Source organism: Chiloscyllium plagiosum, chromosome 20 (assembly GCF_004010195.1).
Source record: "Chiloscyllium plagiosum isolate BGI_BamShark_2017 chromosome 20, ASM401019v2, whole genome shotgun sequence".
NCBI lineage: Eukaryota > Metazoa > Chordata > Chondrichthyes > Orectolobiformes > Hemiscylliidae > Chiloscyllium > Chiloscyllium plagiosum.
In genome coordinates, this window is record NC_057729.1 from 21,914,432 (window position 1) to 21,934,440 (window position 20,009).

General features: G+C 38.6%; 1 protein-coding gene across 4 annotated transcripts in view; it reads left to right on the forward strand.

The window, feature by feature from the left end:
- The window catches only part of LOC122560073 (cadherin-like protein 26), a 77,532-nt gene that overhangs the window by 13,152 nt on the left and 44,371 nt on the right, over window positions 1-20,009 (forward strand). For 2 of the 4 annotated variants that reach the window (XM_043710283.1, XM_043710285.1), the window contains exons 2-6: window positions 4,653-4,781; window positions 6,299-6,457; window positions 8,537-8,684; window positions 11,232-11,398; window positions 14,690-14,821. In XM_043710283.1, the coding sequence (XP_043566218.1) occupies window positions 4,653-4,781; window positions 6,299-6,457; window positions 8,537-8,684; window positions 11,232-11,398; window positions 14,690-14,821 (735 nt within the window). Of the gene's footprint in view, window positions 1-792; window positions 909-4,652; window positions 4,782-6,279; window positions 6,458-8,536; window positions 8,685-11,231; window positions 11,399-14,689; window positions 14,822-20,009 lie in introns of those variants that run through there. The other 2 variants (XM_043710284.1, XM_043710286.1) reach the window with 2 other exon arrangements.

The following is a 20,009-nucleotide window of genomic DNA, read 5'->3' on the forward strand; positions in this document are numbered from 1 at the left end:
CACAGAGGGTGGTACGTGTATGGAATGAGCTGCCAGAGGATGTGGTGGAAGCTGGTACAATTGCAAGATTTAAGAGGCATTTGGATGGATATATGAATAGGAAGGGTTTGGAGGGATAGGGGCCGGGTGCTGGCAGGTGGGACTAGATTGGGTTGGGATATCTGGTCGGCATGGACGGGTTGGACTGAAGGGTCTGTTTCCATGCTGTACATCTCTATGACTCTATGACTCTATACCACCAAATTAACTTCTTGAATTCTTCTGCAGGGCAATCCTTGTCCTTTGCAGCAATAAAGCATTCAGTTTATCAAGCAGGTGTCAAAGCAGTAATCTTGGCTCCCAGATATGGCTAATTGCTTTCAATTACTGTATTGTTTATTCTTGTCTTTAATAGTTTAATACGGACAGAGTTATTGCTGTTTCTTTCCACGTACAACCGTTTATCTTTTATTAATTCATTCAATCCATGAACAGTTATTAAGGTTCTGAAGTCTATCATATCACAAGTGACAAGTTCACCCCCTTGACATTTAATTGCTCGCTACCTGCCCCTCCCCGGCACTATAATTAAACAACGTAGGCTGGCAGCCTCCAAGTAAATGCAAAGTGCTAAGAAAGCAAGTTAAAAGACACAAGATGAATTCTGTATCAGTATGTCTGTCCCTGCAGGAAAACAATATGGCAGAAGCATGCATGTGTAGATAACCCTGAGCTCCAAAATGTGTGGAAATAAGGTAGATATTATTTAACAGCAAGATTCTTAACTTGCTATTTAAAATCTGAGGAGAAAATCATAAATCTTCACAAGACAATCCTGATGCGTACTCACTGTATATCTTCAACAATCTGGACCATTACTGAAGCCACACCAGGAAGGGCCATCATCTGTTCACCATCTCTGAATCTTTGTAAGTAACTTACCCTTGATGCAGCCTGTGTTTTTGTGTGCGCCGATCCAGTAATCTCTTCCACTTCCAGAAGTTACTGCTGCACTTGGAGTTTTCAGAGGTCCGTACAGAGTGTGAGGATATGTGAGACTTTTGGCAGACAACTTGTTCTAACATTGGATAATGCTCAGTTTGGTTTACTTCATTACAAAGCTGTTTTGTTTGTACTTTTCTGACTCGAATGCTTAACTGACAGAAAGAAAATTGTAAATGAATTTGAAAAGTAATTAAAATTAGTACAGGCCATACTGAAGAGAATGTGGTGCTGGAAAAGCACAGCAGGTTAAGCAGCACCTGAGGAGCAGGAGAATTGATGTTTCGTGCATAAGCCCTTCATCAGGAAGAGTTTCCTGATGACAGGCTTATGCCCGAAACATCGATTCTCTTGCTCCTTGGATGCTGCCTGACCTGCTCTGCTTTTCCAGCACCACATTTTTGACTCTGATCACCAGCATCTGCAGTCCTGGGCTTTACAGAAGGCCCAACAGCCAAATTCTCTTTTTCCACTTGTGAATCTATTTGTAACAATATGAATCTTTCTTGTTAGAACATAGAACAAAGAACATCGCACATTACAGCCCTTTGGCCTTCGATATTGCATCGACCTGTGGAACCAACCTGAAGCCCATCCAACCTACACTATTCCATTCTCATCCGTATGCCTATCCAATGACCATTTAAATGTCCTTAAAGTTGGCAAGTCTACTACTGTTGCAGGCAGTAAAGGAACTACCTCTGAGTAAAGAAATTACCTCTAACATCTGTCCTTTATCTATCACCCCTCAATTTAAAGCTATGTTCCCTTGTGCTATCCATCATCATCTGAGGAAGAAGACTCTCCCAGTCCACCCTATCCAACCCTCTGATTATCTTATATGTCTCAATTAAGTCTCCTCTCAACCTTCTTTTCTCAAGTCCCTCAGCCTTTCTTGTCAGACCTTCCCTCCATACCAGGCAACATCCTAGTAAATCTCCTCTGAACTCTTTCCAAAGCTTTCACATCCTTATAATGCGGTGACCACAACTGTATGCAATACTCCAAATGTGGCTGCACCAGAGTTTTGTACAGCTGTAGCATAATCTCATGGTTTTGAAACTCAATCCCTTTACCAATAAAAGCTTACCAATATGCCTTTTTAACAACCCTATCAACTTGGATGGCAACTTTCAAGGACATATGTACCTGGACATCTCTCTGCTCATCTACACTACCAAGAATCTTACCATTAGCCCAGTACTCTGCATTCCTGTTACTCCTTCCAAAGTGAATCACCTCACACTTTTCTGCATTAAACTCCATTTGCCACCTCTCAGCCCAGCTCTGCAGCTTATCTGTGCCTTTCTGTAACATACAACATTCTTCATCACTATCCACAACTCTACTAACCTTAGTGTCACCCGCAAATTTACTAACCCACTCTTCTATGCCCTCATCCAAGTCATTTATATAAATGACAAACAACTGAGGACCCAAAACAGATCCTTGCAGTACCCCACTAGTAACTGAACTCCGGGATGAATATTTCCCATCAACCACCACCTTCTGTCTTCTTTCAGCTCACCATTTTCTGATCCAAACTGCTAAATCACCCTCAATCCATGCCTCAGTATTTTGTGCATTATTCGATCATGGGGAACTTTATCAAAAGCCTTAATGAAATCAATATAGACCACATCAACCGCTTTACCCTCATCCACCTGTTTGGTCACCTTCTCAAAGAACTCAGCAAGGTTTGTGAGTCACGACCTACCCTTCACAAAAATGTTGACTATTCCTAATCAACTTATTCCTCTCTAGATAATTATAAATCTTATCTCTTTTTATTCCTTTCCAACATTTCACCCACAACCGAAGTAAGGCTCATAGATTCATAATTTCTAGAGTTGTCTCTACTCCCCTTCTTGAACAAGGCAACAAATTTTCTATCCTCCAGTCTTCTGGCACTATTCCTGTAGACAATGATGACATAAAGATCAAAACCAAAGGCTCTGCAATCTCCTCCCTGGCTTCACAGAGAACCCAAGGATAAGTCCCATCTAGTCCAGGGAACTTATCTATTTTTACACTTTCCAGAATTGCTAACACCTCCTCCTTGTGCACCTCAATCCCATCTAATCTAGGAGCCTGTATCTCAGTATTCTACTCAGCCCCATTGACTTTTCCTAGTGTGAATACTGACGAAAAGTATTCATTTAGCACTTCCCCTATTTCCTCTGACTCCACGCACAACTTCCCACTAATGTGCTTGATTGGCCCTGATCTTACTCTAGTCATTCTTTTATTCCTGATATACCTGTAGAAAACCTTAGGGCTTTCCTTGATCCCATCCGCCAATGACTTCACATGTCCCTTCCTGGCTCTTCTTAGATCTCTCTTTAGGTCTTTCCTGGCTAACTTGTAACTCTCAAGCTCTCTAACTGAGCCATCCTAACCTAAGCCTTCTTCTTCCGCTTGAAGAGAGATTCAGCTTCTTTAGTACTCCACGGTTCCTAAAATAACAAGGTGAATTCACAGAAAATTACTGTGCTCAACCACTTCCTCCCTGCCTGACCGGTACATACTTATCAAGGACTTGCAGTAGCTGGTCTATGAGTACGCTCCACATTTCAATTGTGCCCATCCCCTGTAGTTTCCTCCTCTATCCTGTGCATCTTAAATCTTGCCTAATCACATCATAATTGCCTTTCCCCTAGCTACAACTCTTGCCCTGCAGTATATACCTATCCCTTACCATCACTAAAGTAAACATAACCGAATTGTGGTCATTATCACCGAAGTGCTCACCTATCTCCAAATCTAACACCTGGCCAGGTTCACTACCCAGTACCAAATGTAATGTTCTCCTTTTATTTCCTCAAGTTATTATCAAAGAGAATTTTCACCTCTCAGATCACTGTAAGTGTCTGTCCAATACACACTGCAGCCATTCCGTGTTGCCCCACAAGCTTGCCAATGTATGCATACTGAATCCGACTGCATGACTATGTATGTATAACAACATTTGATTCCTGGTCCATCAGTAAAGACTAACCACACAATTGTTCCCTTCCAATAAAGTTACTGTGTGAGGATATATCTTTGAGACCACGGTGATTTGTGTTTTTATAGCCTAAGTAACTTCTCAAGAATTTCATTTTATCCATTATAATATCATTTGTTTTACTCTAATGCTCCATGAATTCATTTTCTCTTGAATATATTTCTCTTTTCAGCAAAAAAAAATGCCTTGCATTGGGTATTCTGCCTTTCAAAATCTCAGTTGCCTGAAAATGTGGTACAGCCAACAATGGACTTTAAAGTGTTTTAAAGTTGTAATGTAGAAAACAATTACAAGTTATTATCAAAATGTCTGTCATTTCTCTTCATAATCGGCAAATTAACATACAATTCCTTTTCCTGAACAAAGCAGGAACACTAGAGTCAATTTTCCCCCATCCTAAATACCTTACTTGCACATTGAATGTTGGTCTTTTATTTCAAATGTTAAAGTCTTGTACACAAACACTGAGGAGCTATCTCATAACTTGTCAAGAAAAATGCCATAGTAAAGATGCTATTTGATTACAAATTCAAAAGATTGTGTTTGCTCTTCTAGTTTGCATTCCTTTTATTTTGTTATAAAATAACAAGGTGAAGTCACAGAAAATTATAATAACCAATATTAATTATGAATAACAGTTAAATAACAAGGTGGTTTATTTCAGAACTTTGGCTCTCAAGAAGCTGAAGAAGTAGAGCCGATTGTATTGCACCGCCAGAAGAGAATGTGGGTTTTAGGTACTATCAATGTTGTGGAAGAAGATGAAGGACCTTTTCCTAAATTTGCTGTGCGAGTAAGTCACTGTTTTCCACAAATTTCTTTTTGGTTGATAGGTAGAGCTAAATGTAAAAGAATACAGTCACCTTATGTAATGTAGCTGTATGTGAAGATAAATTATTGGTATGCTTAAATATTTTTATAATATTTTTGTGGTGTTTTTAAAAAATACTTCAACCTGTAACTATGCTATTTCTGTAACTAAAATGGTTGGTCAAATCCAATAGTTGTGGAGACAGGTAACACATCTGTGGCTTGAAGAATTGATTGGCTTGAAGATAATGAATTGTATCTGCTCAAACTTTTGTTGACACCCAACACAGTTGAGATGGTATAACATGAAATGGCGTTAAAAAGAAGGATCTGCTTACCATTTGAGATTATCTTCCTGATTGAACGATGTTGCAAAACATTTGGAAAGAGATGGGAAAAGAGAGAAGAGAATTTAACTAATTTACACAGAGTTAAATTGGACCAGGGGACGTAGAGCTGACTGTTAAAGCTGTTGAGAGTACCAATACCTGACATATTGGCTCCAGTTGTTCTTGCACAGCTTCACATTCATCTTTCTGCCTCTCCGAACCTTCTCACTGGTACATCCAAACTACTCCTGGAGAATATTTTATATAATGCAAAGACTCAATTTGAGAACTGAAAACCATGGTCAACCATGATCAGATAAGAGTCAGCATGAAATTAAAATAAAATTAAAAATAAAAGTATGTGTAAAATGGTTTTACACCCTTGGCTGGATAGAATAACAACTCTGTCTCCTCCTAATGTTGTTCCTTCAATTCTCAATCATGAATATATGTTTCTTTTAATTCATTGCCTCTGTGTCTTCCTGTGTATTATTTGACCAGCCTGTGGTTCAACTTTTGCAGCTCCACTCTTTCACCTTTCTCCTTTGTTTCCCTTACACTTTAATCTAGATGAAACCAACTTAATTAATATGCAACAAGTTATTGAATTATGTAAAGATTATGATCCCACCATCTAAATCCTCTTGATCATTGCCCTCATTCTGAGATTGAAGAGCCAATGGTTGTGTATTGTGATCAAATGACCCTCTTATCTGTACCTCACATAATATGATCAAATAACATTTAGTTTACTGTTACTTCAGACAAAATCAATTCTGCCATCGATGTCACCTAAAACCTACACTATCATGATATTGAGTCCTCTGAAACATTACAATTGTTTGCTTGCTCCAGGCTGCCTTGTTAAATGTGGGTCCATACTTTAACCTTCTTCTTTACACTACTCTTGGAATCAAATTTAGTATCAAAGTCTAAATTGTTCACTTTTACTATGTATTTTATCATTAACTTATACATGTTATTGCTGTTTTTGTTAATTGAATATTAATTACATAGTTATACAAAACACAAGTTAACATAAAATGACCTGATATCTACTGCATTTTAACTAGTTTCTACCTATTAGCTTTGAGACCAGACTGATCATTTGGTATTGTATGATAGCAAAGCAATGAGTTTAATTTATAGCAGTTTTATTTTGTTTTCACAGATCAATAATGACAAGACAGTTACGGAGAATATTGTATTCAGACTGAGTGGCAGTGGAGTTGACATACCACCGGAGATGGGCTTGTTTTATTTAAACAGAAGCTTGGGATCAATAATGATTACTCGCAAAGTTGACCGTGAGAAAACACCACTGTTTGCAGTACGGTTCAATATTTTTGTAACTTTTCAGGATTCCCAAATCCACATCATAAAATTGTTGCCATAACCAAATATTTAAATGAATAATGTGGGTTGAGATTATGGGATGACTATACCTGCAACATTTCACCTGAACAATGAGGTCTTCACATAATGTTTTTATTACCGGATGGGTTTTCAATTCATCATGATTGGAAAATTCCTCTTTGATATTACTCAGACAGTGTTTATTACCATATTGTCTTGGCTTTCAGTGTATTATCAGATTTTCTGATTTCTTAATTGCAAATCTTCCTCAGTGTTTCTTGAACTCATCAAACGTTTGCACACTCAGTCTATTCTAAGACCAGATGCTAATTCTTCAATGAATGGTGCTCAGTGCATCTTCCGTGATCGCATGGTAAAAGGTTTATGTTTTAGAAAGACAGCAGTTGAAAATATTATGAGGATGAATGAATAAATAATTTTTTTCTCAGACAGTCTACCATCAGTTATTTCTTTCTATCCTGTAATTACCTTTAAAAGTAATCTACATTTAGATGGTAAACTTCACATCCTCAAGCAACTGAAGTGTTTTAAAGCTAATTGATTTGAAGTGTTGTTGTGTCAGTAAACATGACAGTTCATTCAAGCAAAATATCGCACTGTATTGTTCAAATCAATGAATTTAGTTTGCTGATTTTGAGCAATGCCGGCCTGAACAATATGGGAAATCTCTTTCTTCAGGTGTGATGTTTTAAATCCACTTGGTCAGTTGGATGTGTTCTCAGTTTAAAAATTCACCTGAGAAGATCATCTTCAGTAGCATTCTTGGCATCCTACACAGTCCATCTTTGCTAAATACAAAGCATGGAAGTGGGTCTTGGATTTGTAACATTGCATCTCAGAATTAATGATCTTGCCTTACCTTGAAACTCTTCTTTAAGTTGTAAAATCTTTACACTTCTCTTCAGCTTTTCACAGTATTTACTGTAAAATTTACACAGATTATTGATTGAGTCTTGCAACATTATATTCAAAACATTACATTGAAATATGCTTTTGGGCCTTCCTAAATTAAAGCTGTGCATTAATTCTTTAATTTGCAGACAAAAGAGACCCAGTAGCCCCAAACAGCACAATGGGCTTTATAAATTCTTCATGGAATTGACTTGGAAAATTTATTGCACTCCACTCCTGCATTCCCGAATTTAGAGTCATAGTCATAGAGGTCTGCAGAACAGCAAAAGACCCTTTGGCCCACCGAGTGTGGCCAATCAAAAACAACCACCTAACTATTCTAAATCCCATTTTTCAATGCTTGGAAACATTTTAACACTTCTTCAATATTATGAGGCTTTCTGCACCCACCATTTTACAGACAGTGAGATCAAGATTTCCACCACCCTCTGAGTTAGAAACAATTTCCTCACATCACCTGTAATCCTTTAGCCCCGTGCCTGAAATCTATGTCTCCTGGTCATCAACTCTCCACTAAGGGAGAAAGATTCTTCCTGTCTATCCTAACTGTGCTGCTCATAATTGAATCGATCTCAATCGTGTACTCCATTGTTCCCTACTTCTCCAAGAAAAACAGCTCCAGTCTATCCCGTCTTTTTCATAATTTGTCATAATTTATGTTGGTTAGATTGCTTGTTACTTCCTTCTGAACCAGTGGAGTATCAGTAGTTACAAATGTTTTCACACTTCTCAAGTAGCTGATCTCAAACCTAATTAGTAATGAAATGATGTGTTCTGAAATTACCATAGCAAAATTGTACAGTCTTGTCATTTTGCTTGGATGTTGTAAAAGTCTATGAAAAATGTAGTTGTTAATTTTCTGATAAAGCCTGGAAGTAGATTTCTAGGCTACAATGTACAGTATAGAAGACTTGGCTCAGGATAGTTTTACAACCTTCAAGAAGCTCATCCTATGTTCCAACATTGCAACCAACTAAAACAGAAATTTGATCCAAAGTGTTGTGGTATAGGAATGAAAAATTAACTCATTAAATTCATTATTCGAGAAGATATTTCATAATATTTACATCAACTGTGTGCTAATATATGTTTCTTCACCCCAATTTATATTTTTATTCAGTTGAGTGTTGATGCGTTGAATGCAAAAACCTTAAAGAAAGTGGATCAAACCTTGAAGTATAGGATTAAAGTGAAAGATATCAATGACAATGCACCAATATTCAGTCATTCAGTATATGAAGTAAATGTACCTGAAAATACTGCAGAAGGTAAGATGTTACTTTGTGGTGATCCTTTCAAATATATAATTAAAATCAAATAAGCAAAAGTTTCAGTATACTGGAACTTTTAGTGTAAAATAATGTGGCTTAATAGTCACCAAACACAGAGTCTGGTTTTTCGCAGTTGGTCGCAATCCTGACATTAACTCAATTTTACACTAGGAATTCAGAAGTAACTGTGGTGGGACATTGCTTGTGAACTTTCCGATAAAACTAGTTCAAAAGTTGTGCCTGAGAACACAGCCCAATTAAGGATGGTTGGGGGATGACAGAAAGAGGAACCAGAATGGGAGGCCTCAGGGCGATGTCTGACTAGCAGCATGACTGCATATATATTGAATCCCTACAGTGTAGAAGCAGACTATTTGACCCATCGAGTCCACAAAAATCATCCAAAGAGCATCCCATCCAGATCTCCCCTATCCCTGTATTTCCCATGGGTAATCACCCAAAACTGTACATCCTGGACACTATGGACAATTTAACATGGCTAATCCACTTAACCTGTACATCTATGGCCTGGGGAAGGAAACCAGAGCACCCAGAGGAAACCAATGCAAGCACCACACAGACAGTCACCTAGGACCTAGGCACTGTGAGGCAGCAGTGCTAACCATTGAGCCAAAGTGCCGTCCCTGGAGATACTCCAGGTATGGGTCCTCCAGAGGTAGGCAAGAGGCAATGGTTATGGTTAGATTAGATTAGATTACTTACAGTGTGGAAACAGGCCCTTTGGCCCAACAAGTTCACACTGATCCTCTAAAGAACAACCCACCCAGACCCATTCTCTACATTTACCCCTTCACCTAACACTACGGGCAATTTAGCATGGCCAATTCACCTAATCTGCACATTTTTGGACTGTGGGAGGAAACCGGAGCACCCGGAGAAAACCCACGCAGACACGGGGGAAATGTGCAACTCCACACAGAAAGTTGCCTGAGGTGGGAATTGAATCTGAGTCTCTGGCACTGTGAGGCAGCAGTGCTAACCACTGTGCCACTGTGCCGCAATGAGGGAACGTCAAAGTGGAGGTGCTATCTGTAAATTGCAAAATGTTAAAACTTGATGCTGGGGAACAATTCCACAGGATGGCCTGTGGATGATCTGAGGTGGGTGATGGCGAAGAAAGATTGATAGCTACCTGGCCTCCTAAATGACAGATTTGGCTTCAACAGGTAACTGACCACCATTTGAAAGACTAAAGCAGCAGCAGCATCTTGCCCCCACTTGGCCCAATGATGAGTATAACTGACTACTTGTTGCTGCTTGGTGGGTAGCTTCTGTCATTGTCATTTCATGTTTGATAAAATGCTGGGAAGGAAGAACCTGGTGGATGGCTAACCCAGTGTGTTCTTTTCCCATTTTGCTACTGGTACAGGCCCCTAACTGGGAATCTTTTCAGCCCACTGACCAGGTTCACAAATATGGAATAGCCAACACAACATACAAGAAGATACTGATGAAATTTGGGAGCTGACTTAGTTTACTGCCCTCTTTTCTTCCCAAATCATGGTCAGGCTAAAGCCTGGGTGCAGGAGGGGTGGGGTGGTGGGGGGGGAAGTGGGGGACAGAGAGAAACAAGTTTTCTCTCATCAACCTTCTTATTAATCTGCGGTGTTCAAAAACATTCAACTCAGTTTTGAACCACATAGAGTGGTTTCGGGCATAAGCCCTTCAGGAAGAAAGGCTTATGCCTGAAACATCAATTCTCCTGCTCCTCGGATGCTGCCTGACCTGCTGCGCTTTTCCAGCAACACATTTTTCAAGCCCAAGGTAATGTTGATCAAGGAATTTAATGTTAATAATATTTTAGAATAATTTTAATTACATCAGCTAGATGCTGTCCTGTCAAAACTGTGTCACAAATCTTAAGCTACACATATATTTACAGTATCGGTTTAAACTACTTCTGCATTGACTTCAATGGTATAAGTGTTAAGGATATAAATAATAAGGTGCAAAATCCTTCATAGAATTGACACAATAAGCACAGAAAATATTTTAGTGCTGTTTAATCATAAAGACAGGAAGGCATGGATCTGAAATAGTGAAGAATAGGTTTAGGGTAGACATCAAGAAAAGCTTATTTAAACAGAGGGTAATCAAGAGTTGGATAGGTTGAAAGGAATAACTTTGGAAGCTAGGGCACTCATTTCAAACATTTGATAGTCATGAAAGATGCCAGATTTGGCAATTATAGAAGCATGAAATCAATTGGATTAAAAATGTCTACCTTACGCAAATATATCTTGTGATCATTAAAATCAGTATTGTCACTTGATATCCATATCATTTTCATACACAGTGAAGAATGATATAGGGAAGTTCTGAGACCTAGAACAATCAGTAATTGTTTAAATAAACATAAATCTACTGCAATGCGGTTTCATGGACGTGTGAAAGTAAATATTGACATCAAAAAGCCTCTAGTATATTCTTGAAATGCTCAACATGACATACTGTTATTAATGATAAATATGACTAAATTTCATACCAGCAACTGTTTTATAAAATGAATTGTGCTTTGTTTAGGCAAAGAAGTTTTCAGGGTTAGTGCCACAGATGCGGATGAGAAAGACAATGACAATTCACTTATTTCATACTCACTGATTTCTCAGAAACCCTCAAAAGATCTCAGTCATTTTCACGTCAATAATACAAATGGAGCAATAAGTTTTACAGGATGCCTGAATTATGAGGTATGCTAATATTAAGTGAGTAATAAATGGTTATTAAGTGAGGAAATGAGATTCTTTAATATACTGTAATCTTGGTGAAGAGTATCCACATGATAGATCTACATGATTTTAGAAAGATTGAGAAGAGTAAAGAAGATACAGCAATTTGGATTATATTAATCTTGGGGTTTAGGAGCTTGAAGATTGCGTTGCTTGGGGAGCTAAGGAATGCTTAACATTTCATTACGGGCAAGGCAAGTAAAGAGCTGCTTGAAATTACACGGACAAAAAGATAAAAATGCTCTTAAAAAGTGTAATCCAGACAAGAAAATGTCAGCATTTTGGTATTTGACATACTATATCAGCAGATCTATATGAGCTGCTGCAAACAGAACAGGACAGAAGGAATTACACATGCAAAAGAGAGAATATTCTTAATGTCGGCATCACAGAAAAAAAATGATCTAATGAGATATGGTATAAAAGTTACAATATTCCTGTGGCATCTTTGACCTACTCAGAGAGTTTATGATTCAGAGGTTCAGGGATAGGTCACCTTTAATACTCCTACACTTTGATGCCAACGGTCACAGGTCGAATCATAAGGAACAGCAAAATTATATTTTTGGATAACATATTGCAAATTCCTCAATTGGTAACTCTTGGGAAAGAAAATATTTGCAAAAGACATCAAAATAGGACTGAAAACCTTTTATTTTAATACATTTACATGTAAGGTCAATATACAATTGCCTTCTTAACTGCTTATTATGTCTGCATATTAACTTTTATCAGTATATCCAAGCCCCTTTGAAGGTCAGCATTTAGAAGTTTGACACCTTAAAAAAAGTACTGCTTTTCTGTTTGTACTTTAAAGTAAGTAACCACACCGCCCCATATCATACACTACCTGCTGTCTGTCGTTCACTATCAAATTTAACCTTGTTAATATCTTTATGTAGCCGCTTTGTGTTCTCCTCACAGCTGATATTCCCACCTTTCTTTACATTAAAAATTGGATCATTATTTTCCAACTCTTTGTCTTGGTCTTTAATATTAATTGTAAATAGTCAAGGCCTCAGCTTTGATCTTTGTAATAAACCATTAGTTTATCCTGCCAAATTGCATTGCTCATTCCTAGTTGTTACTTCCTGTCCATTCACTAATCTCCATCTGTGAACCTTTATCTTGTATATTAACATGATTTATGGCCCCATATTGAATGACTTTTGGAAATCCAAATATGCTCCATCTATTGGCTCCTAGTTATCCACCTTATTGGTTGCATTCTCAAATCTAATACATACGAACATCAAAACATAAGGCGTATGTAATAAATTTGTCAAGCATTGTCTCCCTTTCATCTTTGTCCGATTATGCCATAATTTTTAAAATGCATTGATAAAATGTGCTTAATGATAGTTTCTGGAATTTTCCTGAAGACTGCTGCATGAGAACAGTGTGCATGCAACTCAGTCCATCAGCACATGTGTTTTCTTTAGCCATCATTGCTGACCACATTTAGTTCATCTGTTTACTTACAACTGTCAGCTAATTCTTCGCCATATCATTGTATCATCTCTGTGCAGACCTTCCCCAGCCCCTCCTGTGTTGGTCATTTGGCACACTGGGTGGCCAGTGAGGTCATGAGATATTGAGTCGGGGTGATGAGGGGTTGGGAGGAGTACAGGAGCAGTTCAGGAAATGGACAAAAAGAGGTCAGGGTGACAGTGATAACTGAGAGGTATGGATTAAGGGAAGGTATGGAGAGAGCTTGGGATGCGATGTCCAGGGCTCAGGAGGATGGTTTGGAAAGCTGAGGAGAGGGTGATGAGGGATTGGGAGATGAATGGGTTAGGCTTGGGAGTCAGATTGGTGTGGGGCAAGAGAATGGGAGAGCATGATGAACATTCAGGAGAGAAGCAGTAAGGCATTAGGAGAAAGGTGCCAAAGAGTTACTGGGGGCACAAGGGCTCAGAAAGGGATTGTGTAGGGCATGGGAAGGTGTCAGAGAGAGGTAGGGGGAGTATGAACTAGGATCTGGGAGGGGGTGGTAGGAGTTCAGAAGAAGGCAGCAGGGCTTCAAAAGAGGGCTGGCAATGGGACACAAGGGTTTGGAAAGGAGATAATGAATTCTTAGGAGTGGAGCAGTGAAGGGTCAGCTGAGGGACAGTGAGTCAAAGGAGGTGAATAGTGACAAACACACAGTAATATCATTCCAGTGGAGAAACCATGCATGTGCTGATGACCAGATGAGTGCCAGTTGAACTGTTGCAATGAGGCAGCTGTTAATGTTCATGACTAACAATGCAAACACTTGCAAACTTCTAATGCATTCTAGAATCCAGGGAAATCACAACCAGTATTTTCAATAATATCTGTGCAAATTGCAACCCTCTTAGTGAAGTAACTTCACCTGACTTCATTCCTCAAATACCAACCCTTATCCTGACAATATTATCCCTAATTGTAAAATCTCACCAGGGGAAATGACCTCTTGCTATACATCCAATAAAACTCTATGAGAATTTTATTCATTTTAACAAGATCATCCGGCATCCTTCAAAACTCCAAAAAATGTAGGCTTGTTATACTCACTCACTCCTAATCGGATAATATTCTCATCTCAGACACAAAGTCAGAAATTACTGGAAAAGTCTGGCAGCATCTGTGAAGAAAAATCAGAGTTAGTGTTTTGGGTTGAGTGACCCTCCCTCAGAGCACTCACACCTCAGCAATTAGTGCAATGGTTATTCATTGCAACCCCTCTAAGGCAAGTATATCCATCCTTAGATTAGGAGGCCAAAACCATATACAATTCTACATATGCTGCATGGCTGTGAATTCATTCAGAACCCTTTCCATGCTCAGGTCATCTTCAAGTTACTCCAACATGTGCAGTCATGCAAAAGCCTTGAAGGACCCACACACTTAACTAAACTGGCTGCAGACTACAAAACAAAAGGATATATTGCATGTCATCAAAGGATATATTGCATGTATTTTGTATTTGTACTCATTCTATTTTCAATTCTGTGGATTTGTGGTTTGTCTTTTGATTGTGAATTAATCTTTTTTGAACAGGGGTATGTGAAAACATTTTTCAAAATATAAAACAAACACTGAGAATGCTGAAGAAACTTGATGCATCATCATACTGGATTAGTTTCTCTCTCCACAGTTTCTGCCAATCCTGCTGAGTTTCTCAAGCATTCTCAGTGTTTGTTTCAAATTTCTAGTATCTGTAGTATTTTATTCTTATTCAAAATATAAAACATTCTTTTGATTATTTATATAACTTGTCTCTTTTAGAGGCTTAAATCCTACACTCTGACTGTTAAAGCAAGAGACAATGGCGTGAACATCCTCAGCAGCACTGCAATCGTGAGGATTAGTGTCACTGATGCTAATAGCTATCTCCCTGCTTTTATCAAAACAGGCAAAGTAAGTAAAGTTCGTCAAAAAGTGTGGCACTGGAAAAGCATAGCAGGTCAGGCAGCATCTGCGGAGCAGGAGAATCGACATTTCGGGCATAAGCCCTTTATCAGGAATGTAGTGGGGGAGGAGGAAGCTGAGAGATAAATGGGGTGGTGGGGCTGGGGGGAAGGTAGCTGGAAAGGCAATAGGTAGATGCAGGTGAGGGGTGATGGTAATAGGTTGGAGGGGAGGTTGGAGTGGATAGGTGGGAAGGAAGATGGACAGGTGGGACAGATCATGAGGGCGGTGTCAAGTTGGAGGGCCTGGATCTGGAATGAATTGGGGGGAGGGGAGATGAGGAAATTGATGAAATTGACATTGATGCTTTGTGGTTGGAGTGTCCCAAGGCCGAAGAAGAGGTGTTCTCATCTCCCTCATCTCCCCTCCCCCCACCTTATCCTAGATTTAACCCTCTAATTCAGCACCACCCTCTTGAAGTGTCCTAGCTATCCGGCTGCCTGACCTGCTGTGGTTTTCCAGCACCACACCTTTTGACTCTGATCTCCAGCATCTGCAGTCATCCCTTTCTCCTAGGTAAAGTTTGTGTCAAACGTGCAGTTATGACTTTGTCAGGACATTTAATTAATGTTAGAATTTCTTATGATTAATTGATTAAAGAGAAATTATATGTTGAAATGATTTAATTGAACCAGGTGAGAGCTGATTTTTGTTCCCCTCCTCTACCTAAGTACATATCAAATTACACCAAAATAATTTCCACTTGATCTGATCCTAGCCTGCTTGTAGTTCTGGACTCAGGTCAATATTTTACCATGCCCATTCCTCCAGGGTAAGTTCACATGTTGTCAGGAAAAGGAGCAAAAATCACTGAAGGCCAAATGGCAATGTCACCGCACTATAAATCGTATATGTCATGTTCAGTCTTGAGAATGATTCAGCCAAGTTTCTTTGGTCAAATCATGTCTTACATTGATTGAGTTTTTTGAGGAAGTAACCAAGGAGATTGACGAGGGCAGAGCAGTAGACAAGGCTCTAAATAGTAGACTGAAGTTAGATCACATGGGATTCAGAGTGAGCTTGCAATTGGATACAAAATTGGCTTAACGCAGGAGTCAGAGATTGATGGTAGAGGATTGTTTTCCAGACCAGAGACCTATGACCAGCAGTGTTTCATAGGGCTTGGTTATAAAGATTGCATCATGAGGGGTATAGGTAAGGTGAATAGCAAGTGTCTTTTCCCTAGGGTGGGGGATTTCAAGAATTGGGAGCATATTTTTAAGGTGAAAAGACAAAGATTTAAAAAAGACAATGGGCAATTTTTTTTACACACCGTGGTTCTTGTGTGGAATAAACTTCCAAAGGAAGTGGTGATTGCAGATAGAGTTATAATATTTAAAAGACATTTAGATAAGCACATGAATAAGAAATGTTTGGAGGGATATGAGCCAACCGAGGGAAGGTGGAGCTAGTTTAGTTTGGGGTTGTGGTTTGTTTCTGTGCTGTGTGACTCTATGATTACCACAAAACGATCGACTCAAACAAAAGTGCAATGATTATTGATGAAAATTTGGATTATGTAAAATAAAATAAAACTAACATGGATAGAAACAGATGTGTCTGAGTAAAAATCAAACATTAAAACTCAGTAGATTGTTGACTTTAAAGTACTTTTATGAATTAACAGTTATTCTCATGAAAAAGAAACTATAAATCATGGATTGCCCCAAATGGCAATCTAATCCTGGAGGTGTACTGTGTACACAAGCTGCTGGTACTGGGTTACCTTCCAAGAACAGTTGCAGCTAACAAAATTCCCTTGACCGGAAACTATGAAATTTCAATACATCACCTCCAGGAATATTCCATAAGTGGTGAAGATGACTTCAGGAGTGTTTTCAGCTCTCACATTTTCCTGAGAACAGTTACAAAAAAAAGACAAAGGGAGCATTGGGCTGTTGCTCTTCAGGTTAAATTCTCTTTCACTGAGTTCAAAAATTTAAGACTCTTATTCCAAAAACTAGACCATGTGACCACTCTCTGAAATTCTTCCAAATTATATGACTCCATATCAGCTTTTTGCTGCTTGCAGGTATAATGTTGTTGCAATTGATGTTTTGTTCAGTACATCAAGTACACCTTTAAGAGACATGCACATGATATCATTGTGATACAATAACAGTCATAGGGTCATGGAGATGTGCAACACAGAAACAGATCAATCGCTCCAACTTGTTCATGCCATCCAGATAACCTAAATTAATCTCGTCCCATTTGCCAGCATTTGGCCCATATCCCTCTAAACCCTTCTATTTATATACCCATCCAGATGCCTTTTAAATGTTGCAATTGCACCAGCCTCCACCACTTCCTCTGGCAGCTCATTCCATACACGTACCACCCACTGTATGAAAAAGTTGCCCCTTAGGTCCCTTTTAAATCTTTTCCTTCTCCCCCTAAACCTATGCCCTCTAGTTCTGGACTGCCTCAACCCAGGGAAAAGACCTTGTCTATTTACCCTATCTATACTCCTCATGATTTTATAAAACTCTGTGATGTCACCCTTTAGCGTCTGACGCTCCAGGGAAAACAGCCCCAGCCTATTCAGCCTCTCCTAATAGCTCAAATCCTCCAACCCTGGTAACATCCTTGTAAATCTTTTCTGAACCTTTATAAATTTCACAACATCCTTCCAATAGGAGGGAGACCAGAATTGTATGCAATATTCCAAAAATGGCTAAACTAAAGACCTGTAAAGCTGCAAGGTGACCTCCCAACTCCTGTACACAATACTCTGACCAATAAAGGAAAGCATACTAAATGCCTTCTTCACTATCCTACCTACCTGTGATACCACTTTCAAGGAGCTATGAACCTGTACTCCAAGGTCTCTTTGTTCAGCAACACTCCTTAGGACCTAACCATTAAGTGTAGAAGTTCTGCCCTGATTTGCCTTTCCAAAATGCAGCACCTCACATTTATCTAAATTAATCTCCATCTGCCACTCCTCAACACATTGGCCCATCTGATCAAGATGCCATTGTACTCTGAGGCAACCTTCTTTGCTGTCTACAACACCTCCAATTTTGGTGTCATCTGCAAACTTACTAACTATACCTCCTATGCTCACACCCAAATCATTCATATAATTAATGAAAAATAGTGGACCAAGCACCGTTCCTTGTGACACTCCACTGGTCGCAGACCTCCAGTCTGAAAAGCAACCCTCCACTACCACCCTCTGATTTCTCCCTTTGAGTCAGTTCTGTATTCAAATGGCTAGCTTTAACTGTATTCCATGTGATAATGTGTGACCTGCGGATATAAAAGTCTTATATGACATCTTACAGGACTTTTAGTATGCACAAATCTTGGTATGGTTGCTAGTCATGAACTTTAAAACACATCTGCTGTGGCAAAACAGACCACATGTTGCAATTGAATTAGTTTATGATGTCCAATAATAAAACCTATCCTCACAAAGACCACATATCCTTTTTGATTTACATGTTGATGATATCGATTGTGAGGCTGAATATATTCTCAAGGTTGATCTGTTACACTTTGGCCAAAGTCTGTTTGAACAGTTTCAATCTGGAACTGTCAAAGATGAGCAACTGCAAGATTTGCAAAAGATCATTATCTGGGGATGACCTAACTGTTTTAAAGAACTACCAGGGAAGATTTGTTCATTTTGGGCATACATAGCTAAAGGCTGTATATCACAGATAGTCATTTACAATAGAAAAGAAGTTCTAACACTAAGATACCATATACTGTACACCAGGGACACATGAGTATTGAATGCATAAGACTACTGGCACGTGAAACTGTGTACTGACCAGGGTGAATCAGGATTTTAAACAATTCATGTTTGTATTTGAGACATGCCAAATGTACCAACCCTAGAAACAAAGGAAGCCGCTATGTTTACATGATATTCTCATTGGATGGGCGTAGCAACAGATCTATTCATAGTACATGGAGAAAATTATATCCTTTTGACAAATTACTTCTTTAAATTTTACATTATTCACTGATTTAACAACACAAAGAGTAAAACCATTATCTGTTCAGAATCCAGATTAGATAGTTTCTGACAATAGACTGTAGTATAGTGGTAAATGGTTTCAAAAAATCTGTACTAAGCGGGAAGTGACCAATATTACATCATCACCCCACAATCCTTGTTGAAATCATTTAACAGAACGTATAGTTTGCAATGACAAATGAATGCTCTTTCAGTGTCAAGGAGCAAAACAAGATTTTCATATTGTATTGCTACATTTTTGTGAAATTTTAAGCAAGAAGAGATTTCCATCCACCGCATAATTTATGCTTGGAAAGCCATTCTGAATATTCTTGTCCCACAGCAGGAATGGGTGACTAAGAAATGTAATGTTTGTATAAAGCTAGCTGGAATAAATGTTTATGGATTCTTCAAAATTATAATATCGTATTCAAGTTTCTTATTTTATGAGGATAACAGTCATTTCTACAAATGGTAAAATACGCTGCTGGAGGTAAAACTACATCAGTTGTATCCAGTGCCTTTTCCTTAGCGGTGACCTTTTTTTGAATACACAGGGCTTATACATGTGAGTCCACATCGACATTAAAATAAATAATATTGGAATCATGTCATTTGTAATAGAACAATAACGATGCTAACAGACTCTCCGGTGCTATTACTGGGAATTGTTAATATCTAGTCAGCTTTTATGCTGGAAAATCCTTCAGAAGCATTGTAAACATGGTAAATGGATCATGCTGTTAGAAAGAACACGTGAGATGAACTTGTGCCCATGTTGTCTACTTGGCTATCCTAATTAAAATATTATCAAATATATTCACTTCTACATTTACAAGCCAATGATTTGGGGGTCTGTTTTCTCTACATCAGCAGAAAGGCACAAAGTGGTGATGGCTTTAACTCTTCCAAAGTTTTCTGAATTTTTGAGCCCTATTAGAATGCACATTAAAAATTGTTGTCTGCTTAAATTTCACTCAAATGTTAGCTTTACTCTGTCACCACATATCACCAGATACATCAAAAAATAACACCAGATACTTCTGAGTTTACACCTGGAATGATGCAAATAGTTTTCTGTTTGAAAATTGAGTAGTAGTTTTTTTGAGAGTTGCAGTTAATATTCACATTTGAATACGGTGTTGAACAGATTCAGGTCTGAAGAGA